This window comes from Bos javanicus, chromosome 5, assembly GCF_032452875.1.
Source record: "Bos javanicus breed banteng chromosome 5, ARS-OSU_banteng_1.0, whole genome shotgun sequence".
Taxonomy (NCBI): Eukaryota; Metazoa; Chordata; class Mammalia; order Artiodactyla; family Bovidae; genus Bos; species Bos javanicus.
The window spans coordinates 114,994,639-115,020,340 of NC_083872.1; the positions used below are offsets into that span (position 1 = coordinate 114,994,639).

The following is a 25,702-nucleotide window of genomic DNA, read 5'->3' on the forward strand; positions in this document are numbered from 1 at the left end:
AGGGAGGGGCTATGCGGGCAGTGAGGCCTGAACTGAGAGGTGGCGGAGGGGAGAGTGGGGAGAGTGCAGAGAAAAAAACCCAGGTAACATGAGGGGTGGGCCAGACGGGACTCGGGGATGTTTGTTTCACTCTTGGTACCAAGTATTTATGATGCAAACACATCCTACCCAGTCCCCACAACAGGCAGGACGAACCACAGGAGGAGGCCCCTCACCCCACCTTCCCCCCTACTCCCAGCAGCTGCCTCCTTTCCTCCTCAAAGTCACCCCCTGTCACCCTCTGGTTCGGTTCCAGGGTCACCGTCACCAGCTCAGGCTGGCAGTCTCTCCCTGCCGGCCACCTGGGATCCCAGGAGCTTGCTGTTTTCCTTCTAACCAAAGGGGCCCCAGGAACCCCTCGGGAGCAACCACAGGAAGGCCCCCAAGGGGCTCATGTAGGCTGTGACGCCTGCACCGAGCCCACCTTGATGATGTCCAGGCCTGGTTGCGGGTACTCCAGGACCGGGAGCTGCTCGTCAATGTTCATCAAGCCGATCTCATCAGGGTCGGCCCCCTGGCTCACCAAGTAGACCACTTCCTGCAGCAAGCTGGTGCCTGGAGGGAGAGAAGCTGGTGAGGGGGTGCCTGGAAGGAAGCCCAAGGGCAAGCCCTGCTCTCAGGGGAGCACCGACCGCCCCAGGAAAGGGCTGAAGGGTTGCAGGTTTTGTGGGGAGGTCTTGGCAGTGTCCTGAGTCAAATGGAGGAACACTGGCTGCCTCGATGCCACCTCTCAGGGTGACTGTGGCTGAGCCGGCCTTTCTGAGCTCCTGTCTTGCCAGCACCGAATGCAGACAGGAGATTTCTCGAGGCCGCCATGAGGGGTGAACAGGACGCGCGGTGCCTGCCTCCCCCAAGCACCCGAGGACTGTGATGAGCACGTGATCTCAGTCCTGGGCTTCCAGAACCTGAATTTCCATTTACCCAGGAGTGATGAGGGTCCAGGGGAACGACTGGCCAGTCAATTATTTACAGTGAAAACCATGTCTCCTGGTATCTACTAAAGCGAAACACGGGTCTGACCTGTAACGAGAAATGTACCAGGACAACACCGAGAGACATCGACCGGAACAGCCCCACAGTTCCTCAGAGGAGCAAAAGGCAGAAGCAGTGACAGATCTCCTCTTCTTGGGCTCCAAAATCACCACGGATGGTGACTGCAGCCAAGAAATCAGAAGACATTTGCTTCTTGGCAGGGAAACCACAACAAACCTAGACAGTGTGCTGAAAAAGCAGAGACATTACTCTGCCAACAAAGGTCCCTGTAGTTGAGGCTATGGTCTTCCCAGTGGTCACCTACAGTTATGAGAGATGGACTGTAAAGAAGGCAGAGTGCTGAAGAATTGATGCCTTCAAACTGTGGTGCTGGAGGAGACTCTTGAGAGTCCCTTGGACAGCAAGGAGATCAAACCAGTTAATCTTAAGGGACATCAACCCTGAATACTCATTGGAAGGACTGATGCTGAGGTCGAAACTCCAGTATTTTGGCCATCTGATGCTGAACAGCTGGTTCACTGGAAAAGTCCCTGACGCTGGGAAAGATTGAGGGCAGAAGGAGAAGAGGGCATCAGGGGATGAGATGGCATCACCGATGCAATGGACATGGACTTGGGCAAACCCTGGGAGATGGTGAGGGACAGAAAGGCCTGGTGTGCTGCAGTCCATGGGATCGCAAAAAGTCAGACACGACTCGGCAACTGAGGAACAACAGCAGCCAGGACCATGCTGAGAGACACAGACCAGAACAGCCCTGCAGTGGTCCTCAGAGGAGCAAACCTTGGAAACCACGGAAGCGTCGCTGAGCAGCAGGATGAATGAATCAGCCCCGAGACTCGGACGACAGGAGCCACAAAGGGCCGCAGCGCCCGGCAGGGCTGGGTCCAGACACGATGCTGGGCACAGTGAGCGAGACGCCAAAGGAGTCTGCTCCATGGCTGCGGCTGCCCTCCAGCCTGAGACGTGGGGACCACCACCCCATTTAGAGGGGAGGTTCCTGAGGCCTAATGGCCCAAGGTCACAGCGCCAGTGTGTGGCTCCCATCCGCCTATTCCTCCTGCCGAGGCCCATCCACCCAGCAGCTCAAGGCAGCTGCACTTGGGTGGGGCAGGCGGGGAGAGTGGGGGTGGGAACTGGGGGGTTACCCTTAGAAATCAGACCCTGAGCAGTTTCCTCCCAAGGAGGTCTTCAGGCTTCCCTGGTGGTTCAATGGTAAAGAATCTGCCTGCAGTGCAGGAGACGTGAGTTTGATTGCTGGGTTGGGAATATTCCCTGGAGGAGGAAATGGCAACCCACTCCAGTATTCGTGCCTGGGAAATCTAATGGACAGAGGAGCCTGGCAGGCTACAGTCCGCGACTAAGCGGCCAAACCACCACCACCAAGGAGTTCTTCAGGATCTACGTTTAGTGCTCCCACCCCCACCCCAGGAGCCCCCACAGGCATGACCCAGACGGCCATTCCTGCACATTAGTACGTCTAACATCAATATCGACACAGCAATTTCACAAGCTCCATCCGTGCCTCCATTAAGGAGCTGAGCCGGAAGGCCAGCCTCGTTAGAGCCCACAGGAAGCTCTCTGCAGCCTGTCCCTCGCAGCCCCCTCTCCAGGGCAGCCCTGTAAGTCCATTTCCTGGTGGGGCACCGCTTGGCCCTCCCGTCTCCAGCTCAGGAGGGCACACCATGCCCCTGCCAGGCACCAGGGAGGACGGGGAGTGGGGGACCCAGGATCAGCTCGGGCAACGGCCCCTGGTGACCCCAGGCCAGCCGGATGTGACCAAACCACCACGGAAAAGAGCGACCGGGGATGATGACTCTACCAGGCAGTCACCACCAGGGTCCAGACAAAGCCCCTCAACCGAAGTCCAAATGCAGGCCCTGCAGGCAGCCCCGGCTCTGCAAGCTCTCCACCTGGCGCCTCCCCTGCCCACTGGCACCTCCAAGTCCCGCCACCGAGGTGTCCCCCCTGCCCAGCCCATCCATCCACTCTCCTGGCTACTGTGGCCGGGAACCCCGGGCCCAGGCCCTGCCTGCTGTTCTCACGTCCAGTGACACCGTCCTGCTCAGCCTGTGGCCTCCTCTCCCTGGCTCTGGCCCTTTGTGCTGCAGCCAGCCTTCTCCACCACCCTCTGCACCCAGCACCCAGGGCCCAGGCCTGCTACGGGCTGCCCTTCTGCCTAGTCACCTTGGACTTGCGCTTTGGACCACCACTCAGAGGCCTCCCTGGACCCTCCAAGTCTCCCTAGCCCTGGGGGCACCGGGCACCCTGGGCTTCCTGTCCGGCTGCACGCAGCACTCTGGGCGCCGCTGGGGAGCTGACGGGGGGCAGCTCACGTGGGCAGGGAGCAAGGCTGCGTCGTGTTACTAGTTTCTACAGCAGCTGTAACCAATTACCACCAACTCAGCGGCCCAGAACAACCCAGGTATCGTTCGGGGGGCCAGGAGGCCAGCACAGGTCTCACAGCGCTCACACCAAGGTGGCTGGCAAGGGTGTGCCCTGTCCTGGGCTCCAGGGAGAAGCTGGACCCCCGCCTCCTGTCACCCCAGGTCACATCCCCTAACACCTGTGGGCACCGCTCACCTGGACTGCTCACATCGGAAATACCTCAGCCTCCTTGCACCCCAAGCCAGGCCGCCTTCCCGCGAAGATGGGCTGATGGGTGACACCCGGGGCAAGGCCTGACACGGCCGAGGCAGGGTTGACAAGCACCCCCGGGTGGATAAGGAAGCTCAGGGTTCAGGTTCCGGGCCAAGGTCACAGAGCTGGGGAGGGGAGAGCGACCCCTGGAGTGGTGGGAACCACAGCCCTACACCGACGGCCTCTCCAGCACCCCTGGGGGAGCACAGGGGGGCCACAGCCAGCCACCCGGACGGGATGGGCAAAAGCAGGTGGGGGTGAAGCTGGGCCTCAGCCCCCTCCCCGCTACCCCTCTGCATCTGATCCCCCTGGGGAGAGGTGCCCAGGAGGCCAACCCGCCGCCCAGCAAATTCAAGGTGAGGTGGAGGAGAGCCAGGCTTTCAACCCAGGGATACACGGGACTGGCCAGGCGGGAGTAACACGAGCCACACGCTTTCCAGCAGCTCGTTTTCAAGTCAACAGATGCGAGTCAATGGCTCACAGGCGTGCTTCTGCTGACGGCAGGGAAACTGCTCCCAGGCGGCTCTGAGGCAGCGGCAGTGACTCTGACCGGCAGAGAACACTGAGGTTTCGGGTGGAACTCCCTGGGGCGGCTGGGGCAGAGCCCGTCAAGATTCCCACCGGAACCCTTGGGGACAGGACAGACCAGCACGCCACGGTTGGAGCCAGTCGGAACTGGACCCCCAGGCGCCAGGATCCTGGGGCTGGGAAACCTTGGAATTCTGTTCTTTTTATTTTTATACTTTACCGAAGATCACACGTGTACACCTGGTTTAAAAGTTAGGAGAGGACTTCCCTGGCGGTCCAGGGGTTAAGAACCCGCCTGCCGATGCAGGGGACGCAAATTCGATTTCTGGTCCGGGAAGACTCCACCAGCCGAGGGGCATCTAAGTCTGAGCCACCAGGAAGAGGAGGCCCCCATGCTCAACGCAACTAGAGAAAGCCCGCACGCAGCAAGGGCGATCAGAAGTCAAAAATAAATTTAAAAAAGAGTCAAAAGACTGAGGTCAGAAATCTCACGCCCCTCCCCACCCCACTCCTGTGAACACAGCAAAGCCCTGCTGATTCTTCTCTTACCCTCCAGTTTCTGACGTGCTTACACTGTTATTTCACGTCTGTACGTTCTGATGGGTTACTGACTTCTGACTGAGCCGCCTTCCTTCCTGCAGGCTTCTCTCCCCCACACGGTCTTGGCACAATTCTCGGTCTAATCCAAAGTACGGAGTGTAGTGGTAGCGCTTCCTCGCTCACTGTGTTTCCTTTGCTTGCTCGCTCACTGTTTTATGTGCCTGTTAACAATTCCTTGCCCGACTCTAGATAATTATTCCTGGCAAACACCCCACACACAGCCAAACACAGGGGCTGCGCTCACACCCCATGGATCTCTGAGGGTCGTGCCCTGCCCCCCGGCACCCCACAAATGTCTCCCCGTGTCTCCGTGGGGCAGGAGGGACCCAATCTTCCATCCGTGTGCCCCCTGGTGTCCCCATGCACTGCGGCAGAGCCCACCCTCTATGAGCCGGAGCCTGATGACAAGCGCCTGATTCTACCTCGCTCAGGACGGCTGGTTGAGCTGGGTATAGGATTCCAGGCGGGGGACCCTGAATGCACTGTTCCCATCTTCCAGCTGCCAGCGCTGTGCTGAGAAGTCTGAGGTCCTGGTTCCTCGTCCCTTGAATGTGGCCCATTCTTATCTCTGGAAGCTTTGCGATCTTCTCTGAAATTTCACAGTTAAGTGCTTCAGCCAGGTCTCTTATTCGTGGTGCCTGGAGGCACATTGAGGCACGAGGGGGCCTTTAACTCAAGCTCCAGTCTGGAAATCCTGACTTCCAGTAACTTTCTCCCGCTGTCGCTATTCCCTCTTTCTGGAACTCTGAGATCTTCTACTTTTCCTACCTCTTTGCTCCCACTTGTCATCAATTTGTAACAATTTCTGTTCCACTTTCCGGGACATTTGCTCTGCTTCACCATCCAAACCTCACAGCTGAGTTTTAAAAATTTCAGCTACAATGTTTTTAATTCCAAGAGTTCTTTCAGGATCCTTACTTGCTCATTCCTGGTGTGACTGCTTTCTTCACCAAGAGCATACCTGACTTCACTCTCTTACAGTGGAACAGAGTCAAGAGTGCCAGGGTGGTTCTTTTTTTAGGTTTTCTTCTGCTCTGCACATTGTGTTGGATTCTGCTGAGTGCCTTTTGCTGCTTTTTGTCTCCTTTTGGCAGGTCTCTGTCCTTCCTGTTGGGAGATGCTAAGATCTGGAGACCTTGAGTCCACCCACAGGTGAGAACAAGCCCCAGGACACAGCTCTCTGCGGTGAACGCACCTACTGACCGCAGGGCCTCACATGTTTGAGTGCAGCCCAGCCCAGCACCCTCACAACTATGACAGCAGATGCCCGTGTGGGAGCATTTCTAAGTCTTCGCTTTGGGGTCAATTTCTCCAGAGGAGACGCCTCCACTCTGCCCTGCTGGACCACAGGCATCCCAGAAGAGCCGAGCAAGAGGGTGACGTTGCGGTCTTCACCTGATGTCCATTTCCGACTCAGCACTGTATCCCACCCTATTGCTGTGTGTGACAGTCCCAACTCCATGGCCTCTTCTGGACCCACTTCCCCCAAAGAAACCTGCCTGTCTTTGCAACAGCCTCCTGCCTTCAAACTCCTCCAAGGGGCACAGTGTACGACTCCTGGGCCCTGCAGTGAAAGGGTCCACGTACCTGCTGCCCTCCCCTCTGCTGGCATTAGGTTCTCTAGCTGCTAAGTCAGCTAACATTGAGCTTCCGAAATCCACAGTCATCGCACTCCTCCTCCCAGGGGCTCAGAGCTTCCTACTCCTGGTCATCATGTAATGAGGTCTGAAGAGGACACAGGGACGAGCACCTGTGCTCAGTCCACCCCGTGGGCGCTCTGCAGGCACCGGACACAAAGGTGCCACAGCTGGGGTCAGTATAGCTCCCCCAGGAAAACAGAAAACCTCCTGGAACCCTCCTCCTCTATGGGAAGAAAGCATTAAGCCACTGGAGGAGGGGCAGCAAAACCTGCTGCTCCGCCCCAACCCCAGGTGCTGGTGAAGACCCACCGTGGCTGGACACTGGGTGAAAGAAAAGAGCTCTGGCCCTATGGGCAGGGCAGAGCCCGTCCCTGGGATCCGAAGACCCCAAACGCAGAAAGAGCGATGTGAAACTCTTTCCCGCACAAGACCCACCATCAAGGCTGAGTTGGCAGCCACTAGAGGGCATCACTGAGAAAGTTCCATCAAGACCAAGAAACCCAGAGCCTACCTAAGGCTGCAGCTGGACCAGGCAACGCCCTCAAAACCCTCCTCTCTCAGCCAGTAACAGAGCAACAAGTACCAGCTGTCCACCCTTGAGGGAGGGGACAGGGTATGGGGAGAAACCCCTCTTAAGATTCAGACCAAATGCTGAAGGTAGGGCTGGGAAAGACTGCAGGCAAAAGATTGGGGCAGCAGAGGATGAGATGGTTAGATGGCATCACTGACTCAATGGACATGAATCTGAGCAAACTCCGGGAGACAGTGGAGGAAGCCCCTTGTGCTAACCAGTAGGTCCAAACACAACCTAGCACCTGGACAACAGGACAGGAACACTGGGGAAAGGGCCTCAGCACCAGCCCCGCCACGCGAAGCACAGCTGATGCTACGGGGTTAACACTCAAGCGACCAGAGAGATAACAGAACTCAGACACAGCCCAGTTCCTACCAGACTGACTCAGTGCCTACACTAATGGCCTGCCAAGAAGAGACAGGCTGATTTCAAAGCATCAATACAAATTGAGAGAGTCATTTCCTAGGCAGGTTTATAAGAAGTCTAGGGGTCCCCAAGGAGAGAGGGGTCTGGAATTCTCAAGGAGGAAGAAAGGACGAACTTTTTCCTCTACATTCCTTAGGATTATAGAGTGCCTGATGAACTATGGACAGAGGTTCGTGACATTGTACAGGAGACAGGAAGCAAGACCATCCCCGTGGAAAAGAAATGCAAAAAAAGCAAAATGGCTGTCTGGGGAGGCCTTACAAATAGCTGTGAAAAGGAGAGAAGCGAAAAGCAAAGGAGAAAAGGAAAGATATAAGCATCTGAATGCAGAGTTCCAAAGAATAGCAAGGAGAGATAAGAAAGCCTTCCTTGGCGATCAATGCAAAGAAATAGAGGAAAACAACAGAATGGGAAGGACTAGAGATTTCTTCAAGAAAATTAGAGATACCAAGGGAACATTTCATGCAAAGATGGGCTCGATAAAGGACAGAAATGGTATGGACCTAACAGAAGCAGAAGATATTAAGAAGAGGTGGCAAGAATACACGGAAGAACTGTACAAAAAAATCTTCACAACTCAGATAATCACGATGGTGTGATCACTCACCTAGAGCCAGACATCCTGGAATGTGAAGTCAAGTGGGGCTTAGAAAGTATCACTATGAACAAAGCTACTGGAGGTGATGGAATTCCAGTTGAGCTATTTCAAATCCTGAAAGATGATGCTGTGAAAGTGCTGCACTCAATATGCCAGCAAATTTGGAAAACTCAGCAGTGGCCACAGGACTGGAAAAGGTCAGTTTTCATTCCAATCCCAAAGAAAGGCAATGCCAAAGAATGCTCAAACTACCGCACAATTGCACTCATCTCACACGCTAGTAAAGTAATGCTCAAAATTCTCCAAGCCAGGCTTCAGCAATATGTGAACCATGAACTTCCTGCTGTTCAAGCTGGTTTTAGAAAAGGCAGAGGAACCAGAGATCGATCGAATTGCCAACATCTGCTGGATAACTGAAAAAGCAAGAGATTTCCAGAAAAACATTTATTTCTGCTTTACTGACTATGCCAAAGCCTTTGACTGTGTGGATCACAATAAACTGGAAAATTTCTGAAAGAGATGGGAATACCAGACCACCTGACCTGCCTCTTGAGAAACCTGTATGCAGGTCAGGAAGTAACAGTTAGAACTGGACATGGAACAACAGACTGGTTCCAAATAGGAAAAGGAGTATGTCAAGGCTGTATATTGTCACCTTGCTTATTTAAGTTATATGCAGAGTATATCATGAGAAATGCTGGGCTGGAAGAAGCACAAGCTGGAATCAAGATTGCCGGGAGAAATATCAATAACCTGAGATATGCAGATGATACCACCCTTATGGCAGAAAGTAAAGAAGAACTAAAGAGCCTCTTAATGAAAGTGAAACAGGAGAGTGAAAACGTTGGCTTAAAGCTCAACATTCAGAAAACTAAGATCATGGCATCTGGTCCCATCACTTCATGGGAAATAGATGGGAAAACAGTGGAGACAGTGTCAGACTTATTTTTCTGGGCTCCAAAATCACTGCAGATAGTGATTGCATGCATGAAATTAAAAGACGCTTACTCCTTGGAAAGAAAGTTTTGACCAACCTAGATAGCAATTCAAAAGCAGAGACATTACTTTGCCAAAAAAGGTCCGTCTAGTCAAGGCTATGGTTTTTCCTGTGGTCATGTATGGATGTGAGAGTTGGACTGTGAAGAAGGCTGAGCGCCGAAGAATTGATGCTTTTGAACTGTGGTGTTGGAGAAGACTCTTGAGAGTCCGTTGGACTGCAAGGAGATCCAACCAGTCCATTCTGAAGGAGATCAGTCCTGGGTGTTCTTTGGGAGGAATGATGCTAAAGCTGAAACTCCAGTACTTTGGCCACCTCATGCGAAGAGTTGACTCATTGGAAAAGACTCTGATGCTGGGAGGGATTGGGGGCAGGAGGAGAAGGGGACGACAGAGGATGAGATGGCTGGACGGCATCATTGACTTGATGGACGTGAGTCTGAGTGAACTCTGGGAGTTGGTGATGGACAGGGAGGCCTGGCGTGCTGCGATTCATGGGGTCGCAAAGAATTGGACAGGACTAAGTGACTGAACTGACTGAATGTATCCTGCCTGAGCACAGTCTCTGGATTAAACCTTCTGGCTAATTCTGTTATCTTAAAATGTAAGTTAAGGAGTAGGTCTGGTGAGGTCTTTACAACCTCCAGACATTCTTTGGATTCACTGGAGAGTGTATAACTCCACTGCTAACACTAGCAAGCGGGTACTCTTTCTGCCCCCTTCTGATGTCTATGTCAGAAGCTTTGTCTATCTCCTTTACACTTTAATAAAACATTATTACACAAAAGCTCTGAGCGATCAAGCCTCGTCTCTGGCCCCAGATTGAATTCTTCTCCTCCGGAGGCCAAGAATCCCGGCATCTTTTCGAGGTTCAGCAACAACCTTTCAAAATGATTCCAGTCTCTAATGCTGGCACAGAGTCCAGCATTCAGTCAAAGAGTAGTACACATCAAAAAAAAAAAAAAAAAAAAAACCACCAAAAAAAAAAATCCCAGTCAGGAGACAATCAACAGAATCAGACTCAGAGGATATTAAAGGATTCTGTCTCAAATGTTGAAGGATTTCATGGAGAAGATGGACAACAAGCATAAACAGATGAATATTTCAGCAGAGAGATGGAAACCACAACGGAAATGCTAGAGAAAAAATAAAAACACAATAATGGAAATATAGAATGCTTTCAGTGGGCCCATCAGTATACCTGATACAGTGGAAAGGTCAGTCAACCTGAAGACTGACCAACAGAAGTTACCCAAACTGAGATGCAAAGAGAGAAACAGGGTGAAAAAATAGAATGTCCAAGAGCTATAGGACAGTATCAAACCATCTAACACATATGTAATTGGCATCTGAAAAGAAGAAGAGAGAATGGGACACCAGAAATAGTTGCAGTGGTGACTGAGAATTCTTCCAAAATAAGGAAAGGCATCAAAGCACAGCACTGAGATGCTCAGGAACCCCAAGCAGAATAAGCATCCTCCTCCCCTAAAAATATATATATATCTGGACACCTAATATCCAAGCGCTGAAAACCAAAGACAAAGAGAACACCTCAAAGGCCACCAGAAGGGGGAAAAAAGATCCATTCCAAAAGGAACAAAGAATTTCAGCTGACTTTTCAGCAGAAGTGATGTGAGCCAGCAGACAAGGGCATGGCACCTCTGAAGTCCTGAGAGGTGGGAGCGGGGGGCACAGGAGGATGCTCAGTCCCACAGTGAACAGATGAGAGGCGTTCTGGAAACAGAGGTCCACATCAGGTAATCAGAGGGGAGGGAAAGGGAGAAGAAGGCAAGGGAAGGCAGGAGCATCCCAGACAGAGGCAGCCAGGCTGGAGGGAAGGACAGCCAGCGTGCTCACCGTGCTGGTGAGTAAGGGCAGGACAGCTGACCACCAGAGGACGGCTACGGGGTGGACTTCACCGCTGCCTGAAGGCCATGGCGGATTTGGGGGAGAGATCGAACCCTCGAGGGCGTGCTCTGGCGTTCCTAAGAGGTCACTTTGGCTGCAGAGTGAAAGGTGAACCCAGGAGGCAGGCCACATAACAGTCCAGGTGAGAGAGGAAGGCTCCCGAGACTGCAGCAGGGCCAAGAGGGGTGGGCAGGTTTGAGCACTTCCTGGGGGGAGGAGCCACAGAAGCACAGTAAGGAGGTGCATGTGGGGGCGGGGGATGGCAGTCCTCACTGCCTCGGAGGAAGCAGAGGTAAGGAGCCCCATGAGACCCTGGAGCTCAGAGCGGGCTCGGGGCCTCCTCCTAATTCCACGAGTGTCAGCAGATGCTCGTCCCAGTGGCCCTGCTCTTGTCTTCCTCCAGAACCTTGTGGGTTCCTCTGGAGGCTTTCATTCCAGGTCTCATAGGGTGATGAGAAGACTGCTCCCCCAGCTAACCCTGGCTCTTGGGACCAGCCACCTCATTCCCCAAAGCCAAGCCCTCTCGAGTATGAGCGAACAGCTGGAGTCAGAGCAAAGAGAAGGAAGAGGGAGGAGGCAAGGGAGAGGGAGGGAAGGACAGAGGAAGGCGACAAGTCATCTGGAACCAAGCCTCTGGGGATGTCTTCAGGGAAGCGGGTAAGCAGGTGCTAGCTGGGGGTCACTCATCACCCTGGAGCTGGAAGGCAGGGATGCTGACTCTGATCTTGGCACAAACGTGAGCTCAGGGTGGGTGGCGAGTTCCTCCCCAAAACTTCCTAGCCTGCTTCCAGATCTGGATTTGAGGGCAGTCTCCTCCCCAGGCTGGGGGAACATGATAACCATCCCTGGAAACCTGGGAGCATCCAGCCCAGAACCGAGGCCAGGTCACTGCTGTCCCTCTGTCCAGGTCTTCTGGGGCTGGCTCCTCCCCACCGTCCGCAAGTCAAACCTGCATCCTCGGGTGCTGACACCGCCCTTGCCCCTCAGGGGGCCTGTTTCTATCCAAGAGAGGCAACAACAAAGAACACGAAGCTGCTCCGAGGCTCAAACACGATGGACGGGGAGGCCCCACCAACTCTCACGGCCAGGTCCCGCCACCTCCTCCATGCAGCCCCCCTGCACCCTCCTCCTCAGAGCCCCTCTTCCTGGGCCCCTGACCTGACCCCCGAGAATGAGCACCCTGGCCCGTCGGGCAGCTGTCAGCATGAGGAGCCTGGCTTTCCAGTGTCCAAGTGAGCTCCTTGAGGGCTGCGTTCACGACACTCCCTGCGCCCATCTCCCGGGCCTGGGGACGCTCTCAGCCAAAGATCATCCAGCCTAGGGCCTGTGGGGCCCCCCGCCCCAGGGGGGGGTCTTAACGCTTAAGACTTACGTGAACCCATCAGGTCTAATCCTCTCATTTTTCAAGAGCAAATTGAAGTCACACAGTGATAGGGCTGGAGTTGGGCCAGGGTCTCCCATCCCCCTGGGAGTGACTCACTGCCCCCTGCCCCCCACCAGTGACCAGAGAACAGGGGTGCACTTCAAGACGGGTGGGAGCCAAAGGAAAGAAAAACCAGGAGCGGGGATGCCCAGGTCGAGCCAAGGAGCACATTCCAGAGCCCACGTGATCTCCACGGCTTCGCGGACAGACGTCGCCCAGACAAGATTGGATTTAACACCGGACACCCTGGGCTTCCCTCATGGCTCAGTCAGTAAAGAAGTCACCTGCAATGCAGGAGACCCCGGTTCGATCCCTGGGTCAGGGAGATCCTCTGGAGAAGGAAATGGCAATCCACTCCAGTATTCTTGCCTAGAGAATCCCATGGACAGAGGAGGAGCCTGGCGGGCTACAGTCCATGGGGTTCCAAGAGTCGGACACGACTTAAAAACTAAAGAGAGAGAGAGAGAGAGAGAGACCCTGGGACCAGAGGCTGTAAGAAAGAAGGACCGTCAACACTGGACAGCGAGGAGGGTCCCCGGACACTGAAGGCACCAGGGCTCCCAGCGTGGGGTCACAGCGCAAACTGGCGCCGTCCCGCAGGACCTCCGTGACGATGGAAACAGCTAAAGCCCTGCTGTCCAGCGCGATGACCACTAGCCACGTGCAGCTCCTGAGCTTGTGGAGTGTGGCCAGTGCTACTGAGGAACTGAATCCCTATGATTTTATTTCAATTCCTTAAACTTCGATACCCCCCTGGGAACTAGAGGCTCCCGAATTAAGACAGCACAGTCCTAACCTGTCACCTGAGCTCCAATGTCAGAAACACAGAAAAGTTCTAGAAGTACTGGAGTACTGTGGAGAGGAGCAGGGTCCGATTGTTATGACCTCTCCCATCAGACGTTCCCCACCAGAGGAGGCAGGGTGGACAGGGGCCCTGGGGCCACCTGCAAGTTCACGATGACCCCCCCCAAGGGGTCCCTTGGGCCCACACTGGAGCCATCCGTCCCCTGGCAGACACAGCACTCACTGAAGACAGGCACCCAGTGGGACTTTTCTCTGCATGCCCAGCCCCAAGGAAAGGTCTGGGCGCCACGGGTGCTCAGGGAGTGAAAGCTGGCATTGACGACACCCTGCCCTCTGCTTATGGCACATCCGGTCCAGGCAGAAGCCCCGGCTCATCACCCCACTCATCCTCATCCGCCTCCAGCAAGGCGCCGAGGCGGCCTCTCCCATCCTTGAGGGCAGCGCAGCTCAGGCCCGTAGTCTCACCTGCCCAGGGCCAGCCAGCAGGTGAGTAGCACAGCTGCGCTCAAACGCAGGCTCCAAAGCCAGGCTCTCAATGTCCAAGCCAGAGCCTCCTGCAGACCCACTCCTGGTGGGGAGGAGGAAGCAGGGAGGCGGGGACAGGAAAGGAATGGAATCGTGAAGTGGGCCGACTGAAGTCCCCGTGGCCCAGGACTCAGAACTCTGACAAAACCCCTAAAACCCTGAAGCATCCTGAGACTTCCACCCCAGGGCAGGGGAGAGAAGGTGGGATCCTCCCTCCTCCTTGGGGCCTGAGTCCAGCTCCCTCCTCCAGAGGGGCAGGGGCGAAACTGGCTGTGGACCAGAGGACAGATCAGACCTGACTGTCCCTCAGCTGCTATGTGACTCTGAGCTAGTTCCTGCCTTCTCTGAGCCTCTGGATTGACACGGCAGAGCGCCGGGCACACGGGATTCGCCAAGGGGCCACTTCACCACTCCGAGGGCCCAGGCAAACTACACCTGGCCTGCGTTCAAAGTAACAGCCCCTTCAAGGGCCCGGGGGCAGAAGCCGCCTCTGTGACTGCGTGGTTCACCATGTGGATTTCACAGCAGGGGAATCACCTGAGGGCAACTGCCCGGGGTGGGGTGGGGGACCCAAGGGAACCCAGATCCTGCCCCCAGGCAGCTCCTCCTGCCACACCAGATGCCACTGGAGAGGACCTCGAGGGTGTGCCGTCTTTGGTTGAGTGAAAACTAGATATGGGGGACCAATTCTTCAGGCCCCTCTGGGATCATTTTGAGTAATGAACTTTACAGGCAGTGGGGGCTGAGAGGACATGGGACCTCCAGAAGCACTGGTCTCAGCAAGGTCGTCCTTCCTGAGAAAACGTCTCACTTTTCCTGTCACCACCCCACGACATGGACAAGCAGGGTGGGCTGGGTGAAGGCTAAGAACCAGGAGGAAAGCAAAAAAGGAACAGCAGATACTGGTCTACACAAACCCGTGACACTCTGCTGCTGCTTCATCCCAGGCCTGCCGTCAACTCAAACAAGCCTCGTCCCAGGCACTTGAGCTTGGGCGAGCCACTTCACCTCCCAGAGTTTCTGTGTCGGACTTCTGAAATGGAGACCACCTCTGGTCAGAGAGGTCTGCAGACAGCTTACTGCCATGAACACAGGCCTTTGTAAGTGACAAAGCACGGAGCATGGCAGGTCGTCAGCTGAGCGCTACTAATGTCCTTTCCCTCTGGCTCACACACAGTTCGAACAAGGGCATCTTCAGGCTGCCCGTGCACATGCTCAGTCGCTTCAGACGTGTCCAGCTCTCTGCGACCCCATAGACTGTAGCCCGCCAGGGTCCTCCGTCCATGGGATTCTCCAGGGAAGAATACTGGAGTGGGTCGCCATTTCCTTCTCCAGGGCGGGTCTTCCCTACCCAGAGATCAAACCCGAGTCTCCTATATTGGCAGGTGGATTCTTTGCCATTGAGTCACCAGGGAAGCCCTTAAAATGGGTTTGTGTTGTTCAGTCGTGTCTGACTCTTTGCAACCCCATGGACTGTAGCCCGGTGGGCTCCTCTGTCCATGGGATTCTCCAGGCAAGAATACTGGAGGGGGTTGCCATGCCTTTCCCAGGGGATATTCCTGACCCACGGGTCAAATCCACATCTCTTACGTCTCCTGCATTGGCAGGCGGTTTTTTGGTTTTTTTTTTTTTACCACTAGCACCATCTCAGGCTGCCCGGTCCGCAGGTAAAAGGCAAAAGGAGCCAGCAGGGGGCAGATGGAGAAACAGTAAGGGCCTGGAAAGACCATAAGGGGAAAAATAATTTTAAGCTTTGAAAAGGAGGCTCTTTCAGGCTGTGTGCAAAGGGACCCCACACCAGGATCTCTGGCCGAGCTGGGTTCTCTGTTTCCGAAGGGAAGAGCCAATCTTTGCTCTCCTTCTGAGAGGAAACTCAGAAGGACATGTTTTTATCTTTGAAAGATGCAAGTTACAAACAAGATGTGAGGTTTGGTTATCCAGAAAACTTCTTTAAACTAACACCTCATTCCCATCAAGGTGCCCAGCCAGGTCCCTACAGAACCCCAGCAGGCCTCCAACACTGGGCCCGTCTAAAGCCTCCCCACAAGCTTCAGGGCCGTGCCTTTCAAGCAAGCTCTATGCCCGGGGCCTCCCCAGCCTGCCAGCGGCCCAGCTTCTCAGCCACCGTCTCCTGCTCACGAAATGGAGGGGTGTAACAGAGAACCACAACTGTCCATCTGCCACTCCAAAATCCTCAAGGGTGCCCACATTTTTCATAATTCAGAGGTAGGCAGACCCTGCCCTAAACAGACAGGAGGCCATTTTCAGCCTTCAGTGATCCCACATAACAGGAGGGAAGCGAAGTGCTCTCCCGCCCACACCCAGCTGGGGGTCTTATATATATGAATGACATCCCTGGCTCTAAAATCTGACCAATTGTGAATCCCCACACTTCCTTTCCTTCTTTCCAAAGACAGCCCAGCAGTGCCTCCAGACTCCTCTCCACCCCTCCACTCACAAGCCCCTTCCTCAGCCTTCCTGGGAGGACCAGGCCTACCCCCTGGGCATCTGGGACCCTGCGCAGCAAGGACAGCCAAGCCTACGGGCTCTGCCAGCAACCTGCCAGCCTGTTCCTCCGACCACGCGACCTCAAGGCCACCACCCCGGACACCAGGCCAAAGACGCACTGCACTGTCTGGGTTCAGAGCAGTGAATCCCTCTCTCTTCAGGACAGCGGCAACAACGGAAACCCGCAGGAATGTTCAAACAGGAAAGTTGCCCCTTTTCCCTACAAACCTCAGAAGAGGCACTACATCAAAAATCTCTTACATCAGGTCCTGGGCATATGCACACCCGCCTGGCCTTAAATCTCAGCTCCTCCTGCTCAGCAGCTGTGTGACCTTGGGCGAGCAACCTCCCCTCTCTGAGCCTCAGTGCCCACCATAGAGTGGAAGTGGGAACGATCACCTGGACTTCACACAGCAGTCATGAAAGTGACATCCTAATGCTAGGAAATGTGACTGCCCTGGGTCCCAGACGCCAAGATATAGCAGGGTGAAGGAGGCGGCCCTGAATCAGGGGGGACGCATCGGACACTGCACTCTGGGCACGGGCCAGTCCCATCCCCCAGCCAGTGCCCACGCAGGAAATGAGGGAAGCACGCAGCCCTGATGCCCCATTTCACCCCCTCCCCAAGATCATCACCAACACAGCCCTGACGCCCCGTTTCACCCCCTCCCCAAGATCATCACCAGGACTTGGCGCTCATCAAAGGGCTGAACCGAACCCAAGAACAGAGAGATTGAGTGACTGTCCAAGGTCACACAGCCAGCTGGACATCGGGAGGGAAGGCAGGGAAGGGTGGCGGGCCTGGGCCTGTCTGCCTGGCAGCTCCGCCGCCAAACAAGGCTCCATCCCCACAGGACGCCACCTGGCCACGGACACCGGGGCTCAACCTCCAAACACCTGGTTTCCCCCCAAACCCCCGGCCGACCACCCCCACCCCGCCCTGTCGGGCTCCAGGCATCGCGCCCCCGCCCTCGGCCCCCCACCCCCAGTCGGCCCCCCGCCTCCCAGGGCGCGGGCCGCAGGGTCCACGCCGGCGCGCCGCAGAGCCAGCCGGGGCGGGGTCCGCGCAGGACTCACCGGACTTGGGGTAGGTGACGATCCACACGTCGCTGGGCCGCACCGGGAAGTTGGCGATCTCCTCCATCTTCCCGCGGCAAAAGGGCGGCAGCCGCACGCCGTGGAACTCGAAGTACTTGCTCTCGAACTCGCCCGGCGTGCTGGGGGTCTCCGCCTCGCTCTCCGCCATGCCGCCGCCCGGCCCCGCAGCCCCGCAGCCCCGCCGCCGCCGCCGCCCCGCGCTCTCGCCCGCCGCCCCACAGCCGCCGCGCGGCGCTCCTCCGCAGGCGTGACGTCACGGCGCTCCTCCGCAGGCGTGACGTCACGGCGCCGCCCGGCCCGCGCTCCACCCCAGCCGGCGCGGGAGGGCGGGGGCGTTCCGTGTCTTGACGTCACGACGCCGGCGTGGATGCGGCACGACGTCATGGCCCGAGCCCCGCCCCAGCCACCCCTCGCCCACCCTCCCTGAGGGCCGTCCAAGACCCCTCCCCCGCCCTCCTCCAGGCCGGTAGTCCGCATCACCTTCATCACGCATACGTTAACCAACCCAGGGATTCCAGCGATTCTGTCCTTCAGCAAAGCTTCAACACAAACTCAATAAACACTGCAACTAGCAATGACCCGAGAGATTCATTCATCGTTCATTCAACAAATATTTAGGGAGCCTCTGATCTGTACCTGCCACGGGTCGAGGGTCCAGACCAGTGATACTGGCAAGAGCCCAGCCCCCTTGGAGCTTACATTTGTGAATAACCAAGACAATTTCAGATCAGAATAAGACCTGTGAATCACACGCTTACAATATCCTGAGAGCAGGAAAGGGTTAAATCTGTTAATTGAAGATTTCCAGGGCCCACCCCAGAACTCATGATACCCAGGACCCTTGGGGTAGTGCTCCACAAGTCTGTATTTAAAATATACTTCTTAGGCAGACTACAATTAGAGAACAACTGAATTCTATAGAGGTTTTAGAACAACCCCTCATCCATTCACTCAAGAAACACACACAGGCAAAGCTCATTTTATTGTGCTTTGCCGATGCTGTGCTGTTTACAAATAGAACATTTGTGACAATCTTGCATTGTCAAATGATAGTTAGCAATTTTTAGCAATAAAACATTTAATTAAGTCACTGTACATTCGTGATTTTTTTTTAAGAAACAATGCTATTGCACAGGTTCAGTGTCTCTGACTGTGAAAAGGGAATGATACTCTCTACTTTTAGGTACTGCAGTTGAGAGGACAGAGATAATTATACCAGCAAGAATTCAGACCTGTGGGACTTCCCTGGTGGTCCAGTGGTTGAGACTCTGCACTCAATGCAGGAGACCCAGGTTCGATCCTTGGCCAGGGAACTAGATCCCACATGCCACACAAAGATCAAAGATCCCGCAAGCTACAACTAAGACCCAGCATAGCTAAATAAATAAATTAATTAATTTAAAAAAGAATCCAGAGCAACGCAGGTGGATAGGACCTACCTTCTCTCTCTCCTTCTTCCCCAGGATTGAGACACTCACAGTCTGGCAAGGGGGACATTGGCCATGTGTACATGGTGGATGAAATGTGCAAAGAGAGCATTAACTCTGATTCAGGGGGCTTGAGAATGTCTTTACAAAAATGCAAGAGAAGATCCCAAATACCAAGATATCGTTAAGAACAATTAGGTGATGGCACAAAGACAGGCAGCCAAAGGCTGGAGGAACTGAGCAAATAAACGAGCTGGTGTTTCAGGTGAGGGTCTCACTATGGAAGAGCAAGGAGGAACCCCGTCCTTTTAGATTAGAATCTAAGCTATTTCATGAATTTATTATTTATTTTAAAAATCTATTCCTTATCTTTGCTGAAAAGGCCTTTAAGCACTGTATTCCAGCAAAACCAGGCAGAGCCAGCGCCCAGATCTTGGTTTCTAAATACTTCCCCACAAAAAGGAACCAGAGTTTCTCAGAGAGAAGGCCACTTCCAGGGCTGGGCAAAGATATAAGATGAGCCTAAAATATCTTTGGGGCAGAAGAAGAAACCATTAAAAATGATGGGGCTAGGTCAAAAGAACACAGGAGCTAGCTTGAAATTAGGAACAAATTAACACTTTGTACCTATTAGACAAGAATTAGAAACAACTCAAATGTCCATCAACATTAGACTGGATAAATTGTGATATATTCATACAATGGAATTCTTACTATACAGTGATTTAAAAAAGAACGATTGGTGTATGCAACAATATAGGTGAATTTCACAGTCAAAATGATGAACAAAAGAAGCTAAACATAAAAGGTGGTATGTTGGATGACTCTATCCGTATACAATTCAAGGACGGACAAAACTAATCTATGATCAGAGGTCAGAAAAGTGTTCAATTTGAGGCAGCAGAGGGGGTTGACTGGGCAAAGACACAAAACTACCCTCCAGAGTATTGGAAACATTGTGTTAATGTCTTGCTTTTAGTGATGGTCACATGATGATATAAGCATAAATACAGATGAATACAGATGTGGATATAAATTTAGATGCGGACTCCATACCACATTAAAGATCCCAAATCACTTACATGGTTTTCCCACCAAAAATTCATATCCTGGATCTAATAAATCAGGACAGAATACAAAACTGAAGGAAAGGAACAGTCTGTGTAACAACTGGCCTGTACTCTTCAAAAATGTCAATGTCATGAAAGACAAAAAAAAAGTTGAAAGAACTTGTTCTAGATAAAAGGACTAAAGATAATTGAAAAGGACATTCTTGGGGCAATTTGCAACATATGAATGTGGACTCTTGATAAGCTGGTAATATTGTATTATTGTAATATAATATTGACAGAATCTCCTGGTGGCTCAGCAGTAAAGAACCCACCAGCAGTGCATGTGTGCATACTCAGTCACTTTAGTTGTGTCTGACTCTTTGCCACTCCATGGACTGTAACGCACCAGGCTCCTCTGTCCATGGGATTCTCCAGGCAAGAATACTGGAGTGGGTTGCCATGCCCTCCTCCAGGGGATCTTCCTGACCCAGGGATCAAACTGATGTCTCCTGCATCAAAGGTGGATTCTTTACCACTGAGCCACCAGGGAAGCCCTCACCTGCAGTACGTACGGGAGACGTGAATTTGACCCCTGGGTTGGGAAGATGCGCTGGGGAAGGAAATGGCAACCCACTCCAGTATTCTTGTCTAGGAAATCCCATGGACAGAGGAGCTTGGCAGGTTACAGTCCATGGGGTCACAAAAGAGTCAAACATGACCAGGTGACTAGGCGGCATTGTATTAATTTTAAATTTCATGAACTTTAAAACTGTACTGTGGATATGTAAGAGAATGTTCTTTTTCTTAGAGGGAGATGCTGAAGTATTTGGGAGTGTAGAATTCTGTCTGCAACTTATTTTCAAATAGTTCTATGAAACAACACAATTATAACACGAATGTGTACACATACATTGAAAGAGAAGAAAATGTGGCAAATGCTACAACTGGTGAATGTAGGTGACAGTGCATATTCGTTGTTGTCTTCTTTTTCTATCACTGCTATAGTGAATTACCACAAACTCGGGGGCTTTAAAACAATACATATTTATTATCTTACGGTTCCGTAGGTTGTATATCTAATGTGGGTGTCACTGTGCTAAAATCAAGGGTGTTGGCAAAACGCCATTCCTTTCTGGAGGTTAAGGATGAAGCCAGTTTTCTGCCTTTTCCAGCCACTAGAGGCCGCCCGCACTCCTGGGCTCATGGTCCCTTCCTCCCTCTTCAAAGTCAGCAACACTGGGTTTACTGTTTCTCACGTCATTTTACTCTGACATTGACTCTTCTTCGATCTCCCTCTTCCATTTTAAGATCCCTTATAATTATATTAGGTCTTCCCAATACATAATCCAGGGTAATCTATTTTAAGGTCAGCTGATTAGCAAGCTTAATTCCATCTGCAACCTTAATTACCTTTGACATATAGTCACAGTTTCTGGGAAGACATGGACATCTTTTGAGGGGGTGGGGAGGTGTTATTCTTGCCTATCACAGTTGTATTACTTCTTGAAACTTCTCTTTTGACTTAATTTTTAGAATAGAAATCTAAAGAAAAATCTCTGTTAATATAGAAGAGCCTGAGGACCCTACCAAAAAAGCTACTAGACTGAATAAATGAGTTTAGCAAGCTCGTAAGACACAGGACCAGCAAACAAAAATCAAATACCAGCAATAAACAACTGAAAGTTGAAATTTTAAAAATACTGTTTGCAGTATCATCAAAAAACAATAAATGCTTGTGAATAAATCTAAGAAAACATATGCAAGATTCATACAACAAAGCTACGAAACATTGATGAGATAAATTTGTAAAATTTAAAGAAATGGTGACATATATCCTGGTCATCAATTAGAAGACTCAATATTGTTAAGATACAATTATTTCTAATATTTCAAAATATTTCAAATATTTCAAAATTCATCTGTAGAGTCTATGCAATCCCAAGAGAAGTGTCAATGGGCCCTTTTGTAGAAATTAACAAGCCAGTTCTAAAACCTATGTAAAAAAGCAAGGTCACTAGACTAGTCAAAACTATTTTCAAAAAGAACAGCAGAGCTGGAATGCTCACAGCACTTGATTTCAAGACTTACTATAAATCTATTTACCTTAAAGCTAGAAATCAAAAGAGTGGGATTGGCATAAGCATAGACATATAGATAAATGGAACAGGACAGAGAGTCTAGAAACAGACACAAATATCTGATTGATTGATTTTTGACAAAGGTATCTCTAAAGAGCAAGAAACAGAAGATTCTTAGGAGCCGAAAGTGTCCACCAAGTCCTGGTCTTCCCCATGGGTACTGAGCCCCTCTTCTCTAAGGATTAGTAAGAGGCTGGATAGTCTTTCGTCCTGAAGAAACTCTTCCTAAGTAACCTGGATCCGAAGTTCTCTGCCCTGTGAGATACCCAAGGCTGTATAGAGACTGCGGAGCGGCCGCTGGTCGCTGTCCGCGGTGCTGAAAGAGCACAGCTCACCAGATCCTCATGATCGCCCACGGCGGGACTCTGGGTAGACACGACACCCAGTGGCTCTGGTTTTGCTGTTTTATGTTCTGTCTTGATGCATATTTTCCTATTTGTACGGACTATCAAATCTTTAAGATTATGCTGTCTTTTATTAGGGAAATATGCAAACATACGCAAAATATGTCAAACATATGCAAAAATAAAAAGAATAGTAGAATGAATTTCTATGTACCCATCACCCACTGTCAACTGTTACCAACTCAAGTTTCATCAACTCTCACCCACTCCTCCCCACTCAGATGATTTTGAAGCAACTCATGTGTTATGCCATTACTTTAATAAAGACCTCTAAGAGATAAGAACTCTTTGAAATCATATTCCCAATACATTAACACAACTAAAAAGTAATGGTTATTCCTTAACATCACCAAATATCCAGTTAGTGTACAGTTTCAGACTTGTGGGTGGGATGCTAATTTCAGAGGGGTTGAGGTATCTGAGGATATCTAATGAAGCCAAGATTTAGTGCTGGGGCAGAGGTCACCCAATAGCATCTCATGACCCTGGACACAGATGGGCACACACCAGCCTGTTGCCACAGATGACCTTAAGAAAGTCTGAGCCCAGGGTGCTGGCTCAGGCAGATGGTCACACCCACAGAGTGGCCCCTGAGGACACTAGTGCCCAGGAACTACAGGCTTCAATCACATTCCTGCCTAGACAGGTCTAATTCAATACCAGAATTTCTGAAGAAAGTCCTGAGCTTCAATATTTATACCCAGCATTCTAGTGGGCAGACAGGATGGAACCACAGCCTGAACTAGTCTTTTTTTAATGATCCTATTTATTTTAGATTATTTACTGCTAATATTTTTATTTATTTATTTGGCTCCCCTGGGTCTTAGCTGCAGCATGTGGGACCCAGTTCCCTGGGCAGGGATTGAATCCAGGCCCTCTGCACTGGAACCTGGAGTCTTAGCCACTGGGCTACCAGGGAAGTCCCCTGACCTAGTCTTGAATGCTAACTCCGTCAATGATTTGCTGTGGGATCAGGTGCTTCACATATCTGAGCCAGACTCCTTGTCTCTTTAACTTACCAGGGGGCACCCCAAACCTGTCTTTACACCTGCAGCCACACTCCTGGAGCAACTTTCTGCCAACCTAGAATCTAGGCTTCCATAAAGACCCAGTTCAAACACCTAGCCCTCTCTGGCTAATCCCCTCCTGGAATCATCTCTCCTCCCCCTGAGCACGGTGGTATTAATTGTCTCTTTTGTGGGAGCTGGAGGCCCTTTAGAAACCAACTAGTCATTTTAAAGGCAAGGAAATGAGGAACTGATGGAGGAAAGAACTTACTCAGCATTGCACAGCAGGTGCACAAAGAAGCTGTGATTTTTCCAGAGATCCTTCTGCTGCCTGGAGCACACACTTGGGCATTTACAGCTTTACCATTTACCCCAACGCACAGAACCACTCTGCGCTTTGGTTTCCTCGCCCATAAAATGGGGCAGAATAATGCTCACCTCCCAGAGTTGCTGTGAGAATTAACTGAGGTACCTGGATTTGAAAACTGTAAGTGGTGGGCACTTGTAAGGGTCAGACTCCCTATTACCTTCGCAGAAATAGCAATAGAGGAACGTGAGCTCCCTGAGGCGGGGATCTGCCTCGGGCTCAGTTCACACTCAGCAGACGGTTGGCGCTCGGAAAGCCAGGACTGGGAGCTGGAGAGCCACTCACCTTTCTGTCCCACCCTCATGCCCAGACCCTCCTGGATTCTACTCACCCTTCAGTCGCCTTTTGCTTCTCTGCTCTCACCACCCCCCAATGACTGCGAAATCCAAACAGTACCCTCCATGCCCCAACCTCTGCCCACCCCACAACCGCCTTACTGCCCACAGTGTACCCCTTCACCCCCTCTTCATTCTCAACTCAAGGCCTTTGCAAGCACAGGTCCCCCTTTGCATGTGCTGTTCCCCTTGCTTGCAAAACTCTTCGCCGGCTCTCAAGTCTCATCTCAGACTTCCCCTCCAGTGCCACCTCCTCAAAGAGGCCCTCCAGGACCACCTGGTCCCAGGTTGCTCACCATCCCATCAGTCTCGCCCTTCTGTCTCCTCACAGAACTGCCATTCCTGGAGATGATCTTATTTTCACCTTTTCCTGTTTCCTGTTTAGCATCTGTTCTCATGCCCCAACCAGAATATAAGTTTTGTTCTCAGCTGTGTCCCCAGAGCCTATAACTCGTTAAGTCAGATGAATGAATGAATGAATGTGTCTCTTGTTCACACATTTATTCCTTGGCTTCTTTTTCTCTCAGGCCTGCCTCCAAGTCTTCATCCTTCCCAGCCCTCCTCAGGCTGAGTGTCTCTTAAGGGCCTGGCCAGGGGCATGGTGTGGGCTCTGCTCTCAGGATGGGAAGAGGAGCAATTCCTGAGAGAGGCTGGAGGAGGGTCTGATGTCCCAGCACCTTCTGTGCCCAAGAGAGGGAGGGGCCAGGCTGGAGGCACTGCTCATCAAAAATCTTTTTAAGGTACACATCGTTTTGATATTTGGCAAAACCAATACAATATTGTAAAGTTTAAAAATAAAATAAAAAAGATATTAAAAAAAAAAAGGAACACATCAGGGAGACCTGTGGTGGTGGCAGCCAGGGGCCTTTGGGAACCCCAACAAAAGCACACATAGCTGAGATTCTGAGATTTTAATCCCTCTCTCTCTTCCCACCCTCCCATCTCCTGCTGGGGGTTCCCTGGGGAATAGACCCAGAGGAAGTCAGAGGTCAAGGTTTCTAGAGTGATGCAGAGCATGGAGATTACCCCCCGAGGACTAGCGCAGGACAGAGAAAGTCAGAAAGGGTCAGAGAGGTGGCAGTCCTCACCCTGACATTTCTATGTGTTCCCTGTTCTGTGCAAGTGAAAGTGTCAGTCGCTCTGTTGTGTCTGACTCTGCGTTACCCCATGTAGCCTGCCAGGCTCTTCTGTCCATGGAATTCTCCTGGCAAAGATCCTGGAGTGGGTTGCCATTTCCTTCTCCAGGGGATCTTCCTGACCCAGGTCTCTCGCATTGCAGGCGGGTTCTTTACTGTTTGAGCCACCAGGGAAGCCAGGGATCTGGTATGCCCGTAGCATTTTCTCCACCTTCCCTGAAGTTCTCTGCATGCTGCTCTATGACACACCCAAGCCCTGATTCCCCGAGACGCTGCCCCAAGTCCCCCAAATGGAAATTCCAGAACCAGACATGTGTCTCAGCCCCTGGCTTCCTTCCTCCCTGTGATGAGACAGGAGGATGACCTGGGGTTGTACCAAGAGGCTGTGCCTCACCCAGAAAAGAAGAAGCTGAAGACCCAGGAGCGGGGGCTATGGAGAGACTCAGGGGGGCTCTTCTCGATCCTGGGGGCCACCTGCCCACATGGCCTGGGACAAGAGTCTCTGTCCTCTCCACCCTCCATGTGGCTGACAATTCCAG

General features: G+C 52.2%; 1 protein-coding gene across 2 annotated transcripts in view; it reads right to left on the reverse strand.

Annotated features, from left to right (window-relative positions):
* SULT4A1 (sulfotransferase family 4A member 1) overlaps positions 1–17,504 on the reverse strand; it is a 33,236-nt gene extending 15,732 nt beyond the window's left edge. Inside the window, exons 1-2 of one of the 2 annotated variants that reach the window (XR_009736737.1) lie at positions 17,277–17,480; positions 464–594 (exon numbers count right to left, since the gene is read on the reverse strand). Coding sequence is in view for 1 of the 2 variants with exons in the window: in XM_061418793.1 (XP_061274777.1) it covers positions 464–594; positions 17,277–17,445 (300 nt within the window). In the remaining variant the exon portion in view is untranslated. Of the gene's footprint in view, positions 1–463; positions 595–17,276 lie in introns of both variants that reach the window. The other variant, XM_061418793.1, reaches the window with a different exon arrangement.
* Between the last annotated feature and the right edge of the window lie 8,198 nt (positions 17,505–25,702).